Source organism: Cupressus sempervirens, chromosome 5 (genome assembly GCF_028749045.1).
Source record: "Cupressus sempervirens isolate cs-2001-9-10 chromosome 5, ASM2874904v1, whole genome shotgun sequence".
In the NCBI taxonomy this organism is placed as follows: domain Eukaryota; kingdom Viridiplantae; phylum Streptophyta; class Pinopsida; order Cupressales; family Cupressaceae; genus Cupressus; species Cupressus sempervirens.
This window is the reverse complement of record NC_143122.1, coordinates 448,228,178-448,238,374: the sequence shown is the minus strand read 5'-3', so window position 1 is coordinate 448,238,374 and position 10,197 is coordinate 448,228,178. Positions and strand designations below refer to the sequence as shown.

Below are 10,197 nucleotides of genomic sequence, written 5' to 3'. Positions count from 1 at the left end.
CTTCCTGCATCCTCATGTTGTCAAACTTTTGTCTTGGGTTTTCAACTTTAGCCTTCATGAGATACTTATCGCCACCATAGACGATTTTGAGCTTCTCCCACATCTCGTATGTTGTTTATAGGTCTTCAACATCTTTGAGTTCATAGTAAGATAGGGTGCTCGCTAGAGAATCCATTGTGGTTGAGTGTATTTATTTCTCCTTTAACTGGTCTGGAGTGAATTGACCAACAAGTTCAACATATTTGACATCTACATGAGTTCACTAAGCATCATCAAAAGTTGTCAGTGCAAAGGCATCTTTCTACACCATGAGCTGTAGTTTTCTCTAGAAAACTTCACTGCATCTCTCTTGAACATCTTGATTTTTTCCTGGAGCTATGAAACTCTTTGTTTTAGAGGACCTAGGCTTTGATACCAATTTTTGGTCTAACTAGAGGTCAGTATACTGAGAGGGGGGGTGAATCAATATACTCACTAATTTCTACTTTTCACTCTTTATCACACTTCACACTTGTCTACAAGTTTTTGCTAGCTACAACTTAACTTGTCAAGATTCAGTAAAAACAAAGAACATGAACATAACAACACATAGTGTGTGAGTTGGTCCTCACAAAGCTTGCACTTTCCTAAAGTGTGCCAAATCAAGAGCTTATCTCTGTTAAAATAGTACAAAGACACTATTAGATGCCACCCAGTTAAGGGATTTTGATGAGACCTATTAAAGTCTTGCCCTATTAAGAGAAGTCCAATTAAAGGACTTCTTTACACTAGTTAATGTGTTAACTTGTTATGGGATTTAGTACAAAAAACCTATTAGAGTCCACCCTTGATAGGATTTATTGTTGCAAAGATTAGTAAACAATAGGGAATGATCTAACAAAGAAGCTACTACACTCAACTTGAAATAGATCCTTCTTCAACGCTCCTAACCTATCTAGAACTATGCTCTTGCTTCTCTTGGTTGCAACTTCAGACTAATCACTTGTGTGCTTGGCTCTCCTTGCTCTTCAACACTAACACTCTTGTGTTATTTGAGCTTATTCGGTTCTCCTTGACACATTCATTAGCTCTTTAGCCGTGACTTCTCTTCGTCACTCTCCTTCACAATTTGAGATTACGCTTAGTTGGATCTCTGGCTAATTACTCAGCAATCTAACCTTTTTCTTTTGACTTTGTCTCCTTTTATACTTCATTCTTACTTTTCTTAGAAGCCCTTATTTGTGAATTCAAAATTTGAATTCTCACCCCTACTTCTAACTCGACTTCTTGTTGCAGTAGTGTGCCACTCTTGTCAGATGTAGTGTGTTCATATAGGAGTCATGGGTGTCACGTGTCCTCGATGGCTTGCTCTTGTTGGAAAGAATTCAAATTTGAATTCTTCCAATTGTTTCTCAATATGTTAACCCATCAATATTAAGTGCAATGATGAGTGCATTCCTACCCTCTTCATGACGTGGCAGTCACATGTATCCTACTTCATACTTGACTTGCTAACTTGGCCAAACCATCTTGTATGGCTACTAGTCAATCTGATTTCCTCTCCATTTTTCATCCTTATTCTTACACTATCTCCACTTAGTGTACTTTCATCTAAGTGGATCGCCTCTGTTATCGCCTCTATTGGGCATGCATTTCTTCTCTTCCCAGATCATGCTTGTGAACTAGAGTCACACGTCAACGTGACTTGTCGCTTGTTGCTTCCTATCAGTCTTAGTTCCTTCTTGTGTCTTGACATCAATGGCATCTTTGATAACTGAGTCCATCAGTCGGTCTACCACTCAGTCTTCAAGGTTCAAGACAATTATGCCAACATGATTTGGGGTTGTCAAATTTTGGATATTAGAAATGGATTGTCTTGTTTTACTTTGTGATTTTTGGACTTGTAGGTGAATACATACTCCCAAAAAAGTGTTTGATCACTGGTTTTTGTGCATTTCTTGAGATGTCATATTGTTGGAAATCTAACCCCTTGCAGGGTTATGTATTGCTTTGAGAAGTGTGGTGGTGGTTGCACCCAGCCATGAGCATGTGAGCAATGCTTTGATGAGGTCTTGTGAGACCCAAAAAAAAATGAAGTCGTGTTTTCTTGCAACAAATAAAATATTATAGATATAATTTAATATATCGTATTTTGGTTATTGATGGACAAGTTTTGAAAGGTCTTGAACTCTTATGCAATGAAATAGTCATTAGGAAAACAAAACAAGCTCCATTAGAAATGGGACAAACAAAACAACCTATCACAATGACTCCACTACCATTACCACTCACAAACATCAAAACAATAGAACACACAATATGAAGGGATCAACACCCTACATATAACAATATCAAAATCTTCAAAATGAGGAAAAAGTAGGATATCTTCAATGGTCACCTCCAAAGGCATCTCACAAAAAGGATAAAGTCTAACCACTAGTATGTTATTTTTAGGCAAAAAAAGGGTCTCAAAGGGGCCCCAAAACCCTATACATTAAAAGGTGAAGAAAAGAACCCCATAAAGATAAAAATATTGCCACAGATAGATCATTAATAGTCTAGCAGCCCAAAGAAACATGTCCAACCACAACCTAGCAACAAAAAGCAGCCTTAAGATGGAATATTCAAAACCCAAACTGTCCCTATGGGTTTTGAAAGCAAACTCCCACAACCTAACAAAAGATAAGCACAAAAGGAAATAGTCAAGGTTTCCCTTCGTCTCCCTTCTTATTGGAACCGATGGTGATGTCAAAGAAGGTAGAGACTTCTTTGAGTGCTTACCTATGACCGAAATCCAACCATCTTCCACCTTATCTTCCTCATCATACCAAGCTAACGAATTCAAAATAAAAGACCCAATCCCCATGGAAGGGCCAACAAACCACAAAGAACCAATGTCTCATTGACATCATCAGTCTTCTAGGTAGATCTGACAAACTCACCGATAAAAGCCTTGACATCTAGAAAAGTTGAAGCCACAGAAACTGATCCAGCGAAATCATTTAGAAACTTATACAAAAACATTCCTTTACCCTAGAGAGATCAAAACAAGCAGTAATAGATCCAACAAGAGGAGTCTCTCCATTAGCAACAACCTTAGAAGCCAAGGTTGGAGCTAGTCTAGAAAACCCCAAGATTGAACTAGCAATTGCATTAGACAGTAGCCCCATGAGAAGCATTTATCGTAGAACTTGCTCATTCGCTTGGGATAAATTTTTATGTACCATATGGGGAATCGGCCCCATTCCACCAAGAAGATGACTTTCGAGATTTCACTCTCACAAAATTGCACTTAGTTGCCACGTGACCATTCTTAAAACATCTTCTACATCTAAAGGGGATTCCTTCATAATCTAAAGGTTGAATCAAAAAACCCTTTGAAGACATAAGTTTAATCTTTGCGATGAATCCCTTAGAGGCATCAATATCAATAAGAATACGAGCTTATGTGGAGTGAAGAATATCAAAAGACTTTGCATCCACCATTAAGAAGTCTCTCAGAATGTTGTCCATTTCCTCAAGAATAGAGACCAATTTGGGTTAGGCTCCCCTACCTCCCACAAGTCCCACCCACAGATGAAGTTGGGGGGTAGGGGAGCCTAACCCGAATTGGCATCTTATAAAATCATTCTAAAGAAGGATTGAAGTCTTGGTGCTAGGGGTTGATCATCAATGAGAAATGATTCTCCCATGTTAGTAAATATTTGCGAAGAATGATCCCTTTATACTTCAAAATATCAAATCTTGCTATGAAGAAACCCTTTGCCGTTAGAAAAATTTGAACTAAACTTGAAATCATGTGTTCCCAATGCTTGGAAATCCAAGCATGGAGCTGCCCTAGAAGTGTAGGCTAGTAGCCTCTAAACTCATAGATGACATCATCAATTTACCTTATTGTTATGTTGTATATTTGCCTGCTCAATCATCTTGATCATATTGTCATGCTCTTGCCATCTTGAACAACCACATCCAATCTACCATCATCAACATATCATTTGATCTGTATGAGTGACATCTATTTGATTTGATTTAGGTTGGATTTTATGCATATTTTAATTATGTTATTTTCATGCAATACAAGAACCACATTTTTTTTATTGCCTGGAGCATTGGCATGAAATAATATAGATCATTGTGTGTTTTAATCAACTTGTGCTTATGTGATTCAAATTGAATTAACTTTTGGTACACAAAACAGATCAACAAAATGAAAAAATATATAGAAGTAGCATAAACAAGTATAATAAATTTTAAAATTATATTTATTTGGATTTCAGAAATTGTCTTCTATCAATAGACCTTGGTCTACTAATGAAGTTTAAAAGTTCTTAATGAGCCCACAAGGGACCAAGTCTTGTTAAGTCCAAGGATTTAACATTGAAAAAGGGAATGAGGCATGTATACAAGGATCCAACATTGAAGAAATGAATGAGACTTGTATGCAAGGATCCAACATTGAAAAAAGGAATGAGGCCCCTATCGTCTTTAAAAAGAATTTGGCAATATAGATACCCCTTAAGATTTAACCTATAACTTGTACTTCCATATAGCTACACATCAATGAGTGTATATAAACCCTCCATTCAAACAAAACATATACATCCAATCCTAGCACTTCGCTCAAATCTTTAAACTTCAACCTTAACCATTGAAAAAAAATAGCAAAGTTTTAAATTTATCTTTACCCAGTTCTATGATTTATTAGTCCCGCCTACCTATAGGCGAGACTTATGTTTTTGATTAACTGATTCTAGTATTAATTTGTCTTGATACGTATGCTCAAACAAATATTAAATAAAATCTCTAATCTTTCTAAAGTCTATGACATATCAAAATTATTTTTTTCTTTTTTCTTTTGAATGTTTGTTTTTTATGATTGTTCTTTGCCACTTTTTACAACAGTATTTTGTTTTTTTCCATTTAAATTTTTCTATTTTTCTTTCTAGCCAATGAAATTGAGCAAACAAAATATCCAACGAAAAAACTATATTGTAAGTATGGTTTTAGTTGAAAACATGTGTCGCACTATAATTAATTTGATCGTGCATAAATATTCTATTGTTTGAAAGAGTAAATAATAAATATATTTTTCAAGAATAATTTAAGTTGATTTAAATAAGTGATTATCACTTTGACCTATTTATATGAGATTAATACTTTTGCATCAACTATTTTCTTGGAAAGTTATGTTTAATCAAATATTAGTTTCTAAACTTTAAGTCTTTTATTTTTATTTTTTAGATTATAAAAATATCTCTTTTACTATTAGCAAATTTAAATTTAATATTATATTTTTATCAATGCAAATTAGTTGGTAACTTAATTTTTATGATGATTTAATTTTGACATTGATAGTGCTTAGAGTTTGGTGTAATAGCATCTTTTAAAAAGTTATGTTTTGATTTTAAGATAAATTAAAATAATTATGTCTATACATGCACGTGAAACAAATTTTAAAAATCATTTTATTTGCATCATCTTAGGTCAAAAAAAGTAATAAAAACAATAATAAGATAACTAGTTAACATCAATTTTATACAACTTGAAGCTCAATAAATCCTATCATTTTTCAGTTTTGTTTCTTGTTTTTTGGGCTATAGGTTGCATAGTATCAATAGAAAATGTTTCTCTACACTACAATAGCTACAATTCATACAAGATTGTGTATGTGACAATAACTTTGAACCATTCGAAAGAAGGTCTTGTAAAGTGTATGCCAAGGTTTGCAAGATAAACTAAATCATCTTGTTTTCATTATTTGTTTCTCTTTTTGTTGCCTCTAATTCTAAGTTGAGAATTAGAATAAATTAAATTGTGAATGCTTGGCAACATATGCCTCCAAGGCTACTTTCATGTGTTGAATAATGAGTACATTCATCAAATTCATTTATAAATTAAACAAATACATATTTTATATACATATTAAATTGTACCCTCTTACATGTTAATTTTTGTACTATTTTCTATCAGTATGACCCTTAGATCTCCTTCCAATACAAGTATTGGTTATGAGTTTTTAATATTTTTCTAACACTTTAGTTCTCGCCTTGTTTGAGCAAATAGAAGTTGTGTTTTATAGAGAAAACAACCAAAGAAATTCAATGTCATGAAATTGAATGGCTCAATGTACAACTATTCCTTTCAGGTATGTTCTAATCTACACAATTTCTATTATTCTTCTATTCATTAATCTAATATCTTAAGCATCTTTCCTAAACACCTCGTATTTATTGGAGTATAGTGTGACTTTAGTATCTATTATAAATATACATATACTCAACCCTTGAAAGCCCCTATTATCAAGCATATTACTATCATTTGTACAATATAAATATTTGTGTTAATAATCGACATGAAATTAGTTCAAGATAGCAATCATTGGAAACCTCAACACATCTGAAAAGGCCTCGATTGTTTAGGGCAAAAATTGAGATATTTTATATAATTCACCAATTATTTGTCATCTTCTCCATCTTGACCCACTGGTGCTCTCACTAACTTCGATGTTAAAATTAATACAACCAATATCTTAAATTTTAGGCAACATGGTCCACCTTGTATAATTTATTTCATTGTTGATGTGATAATATTTAGCATCTCTTCATGGTTCGCCCTAACATTACAATTCTATTTGCACTTCAATAGTTTTATTTTATTTCTTATTTATCTGGAACACCTAGTTTCTCATTTAGCTTTGTTGACCATAATTATTGTCACCGTTTTGTTTACATTTAAAATTTAAGTTTTTAACATCTTAATTTGACCAAAAAAAATGAACCTGCACTAAATTATGGTGTTAGCTTTATGTGAATACTTCCTATCTAATTCCTTCCCTTGGTCCACCTTAGTGAGCAGACTTTCAACCTTCGCAAATATGTACTTTTTTTACGTAAGGCGGGACTCTATATAGCTCTTGTTACTATAAGCGCTTCTCTACTTTCACTATAATACTAGCATTGCTTAAATAAAGTATAATATCGCACAGATATGAGATCAATGCAAATAAAGTGCAGCAAACATTTCTGGAAGAAAACATGGCACGTTACATAGTTTACATGAAGCTAAGCAGATACAAAATTTTGATCAATTGTCTTACGTGTGCAAGGTTGGAAAATTGGTGGCACCCTTTTTTTCCCTACTTTACACTTAATTGATTGTGTAATTCTCTGAATAGAATCTAGCAATCCGATGTGCCAAGTTTCTTGAGATTTCACACCATAGAACTCACTTAAAGGTTGAAAATCTAGGTAATTTATCTCGTAGGTAAAACAATTTCGCTCGACGAACCTTCCTGTGTTTGACGACTTTGATCTCTTTAATTTTTGGTGAGTATCTGAAACAAACCAGTACAAATTAACAATATGTGAGCTTTAGAAGAATGCTGTAAGCATAAATATGATCAATGTCTTATCTCAGTAACTAAGGTCTGAAGTTGAAGATTGTCTATATAGTTATACAGTTGAGATATTGCTAACCACTCTATATCATGATATGCAACAAAAGTTGCAATTTTTAACTCTTTAACTCAAAACATTCAGAGAGCAAAAGCTTGAAATTTCGAGAAAAGCTCTGAAAAACAATTAGACTCATCATTTGGCATTTGAAAATAAAACTCCAGGATAATTATAAAATAATAAAAGTTAGCATTGATTTTCTTTATTGGTGAATGAATTATTACGGCCAATGTAAATGAAGCTAAATTTCGAGAAACTAAATAGACTCTATTTAGCATTTGAAAGTAATATTTAAGGGTAATTATAAACTGCTAGAAGTATATAGAGATTTGAATGAATGGTTATGGCCATCCCCTGGGTACCAAATTTATTGGGGGGTCACCAGCATGACTCAAACCTGTAACCAATCATGTGTAAGCTATCTTTGCCTACTATAGAGCTGCAGCCATTGGCCCAAATTTATATAGATTTTTTTTTTTAAAATGAAATCTGGTGTAATTGGAAAGCCTGAAAGATCTACCTGAACTAAACTTAAAGTCTTCAAATAACACCAGACAACTATGAGAAAATGTTTGCCAAAATATTCGAGAATTTTGGGTATAAATATTGGTCAGCATTATTTTGGGGCAGATATCATAAGACTTTTTGATGAAAAAGTTGGTTCTAGCCCGAGATCTAAGGTATTGCAAAAAAAAATCAGCTGCCTGCTTCTATAATTCCAACTAGAAGCACACCAAGAATGAATTCAATCACAGAATATACAATCACAGGGCCTCACATCTTAGGCATTCAACTTTAGCAATATCATGCAATAAATAAGCACGAGAATATTCTGCTACTGCTCAACTTTTTATATTTTCAAATCTAGAACTTTCACAGAAATTTCTGTTGATGTTTGTGGCTGCAGTAGATACCCTGATTATCTGCTTGGTGCTCTTTCATATACTCACGCTTGGAAATATGGAGAGACAAGCATCTGAGAGTATGAAGAGACATGCCATTGAAAATATGAAGAAACATACGTTTGAAAAATGAAGAGACTTTCAGTTATGATATGAAGAGCCTCTCAATTCTAGATATATATCATTTCTTTGTGTGATGAGTTTTGTATTCTAGAAACATTGTACTCAGACCTCTATGTGATGAGTTTTGTATTCTAGAAACATTGTACTCAGACCTCTATTATTTAATAAAAGAGATTTTTTTTTGGTGTGGTTGGGTTTTTCCACTCAAGTTGAAGGGTTTTCCCAGGATAAATCATTGTGTATTGATGTCTTAGTGTTATTTATTTTGCTTATTGCTGTTTATCTTTATTTCTGGGCAAAACATTAACATGTTATCAGAGCGGGTTGGATAATAGCAAATAAGGGAGTTTCTCTTGTTCATTAGTTCATGTATCTATTGCAGTTCGTAATGAGAATTTTATAAACAAACTATATGCTAGTAGCAACAGGAGCTACCATCTGTACCTATTATGCTAGAGCCTATTGAAAGTTATTACTTTCTTCCGTGTTGCTGAGTGAACTTGAGCTTTGGTGATCTGTGCTTTCATTCACTGTTATCTGCAAATGCTTGCTTATATCTGCCATTGAGTTCATGCTTCTTTCATATTCTTCCTCAATGCACAAAAGCTATTGGAGAAGGCTTTGATTGGTTTATTTTTTCTCCACCATTGACAAATTCTTTCTTTTGTTATGATTTGGCTATCCTTCATATCCATTACTGCTCATGTAATGAGGATTGAAGAGCAAATGTCATCAGAGGTAATAATTCCATCTGTGAGACTGCATGTGGACTAAATTGCATAAAATGTCATTATTTATTGGTCAACCGATCTGATGTTGTTAAAGCAAACCAATTTGAAAATTTGGAGTTGAATTACGTCGACTTTCTATTAATTTTATGATCTCTGCAAATGTAATAACATTGTTGTAATTCTGTGTTTCAATTGCAGATTTCCAAGATATATAAATATATCTTTAAGAGACATGTCTTGTGAAGCAACATGTCTCTATGGTTATATATATATTAATTAATTAATCATTAATTATAACATATCTACAATATATATATATATATATATATATATATATATATATATATATATGCAGATCTACTAGAGTATGTCTAATTAATGATTACCAATAACCATAGAAGGATTAACTCAAGGATAGTTCAATCCGACAGAAGCTACAACTTAACACTCCCTCTTAGCTCAGGAGGATTGTTATAGAATACATTATCACGATAATCTTAGAATGTCATATTAAAGACATCAATAAATATTTATCACACTAGATGTTATTCTTTGATAATATAAGTTTCAACAGGAATTCTTAATCATATCATATTTGTGATCTTTTTGTTTATAGTAGACATCACTTCATGGAACATGCCAACAACATCTGATTCTAACAATGATATGTATATCAATTGTTTTCTACCACAACTATGACTTAGATACAATCGAAGCTATCTCAACACTCCCTCTTAAGAGATGATTCAAGTAATACCTTTTGAATCTAAGTCTTTCATGACTTTCGACACAATTTGGGACAACAAATTAATGTAGTCTTGTCATGATAATAAACTTAGATATTATGATATCCGACTTAGTTTGAGACAACACTTAATGAATTAATTATGATATAATTCTATAATGTTTATATATCATACAAAGGGCTAGTAAGAGTAAGAATCATGACTCTTCATGAATATGGCCACATAGATCATGTCTATTCTTTACCCACTAACTATTAGATTA

At 33.1% G+C, this 10,197-nt stretch overlaps 1 protein-coding gene across 8 annotated transcripts in view; it reads right to left on the bottom strand.

The window, feature by feature from the left end:
- Window positions 1-6,998: 6,998 nt before the first annotated feature.
- LOC149556713 (large ribosomal subunit protein bL19cy-like) overlaps window positions 6,999-10,197 on the bottom strand; it is a 63,872-nt gene continuing 60,673 nt past the window's right edge. For all 8 annotated transcript variants that reach the window (XM_089831181.1, XM_089831183.1, XM_089831184.1 and 5 more), the window contains one exon: window positions 6,999-7,312. In XM_089831181.1, the coding sequence (XP_089687307.1) occupies window positions 7,204-7,312 (109 nt within the window). In that variant the 3' untranslated portion in view covers window positions 6,999-7,203. The remainder of the gene's footprint in view (window positions 7,313-10,197) is intronic.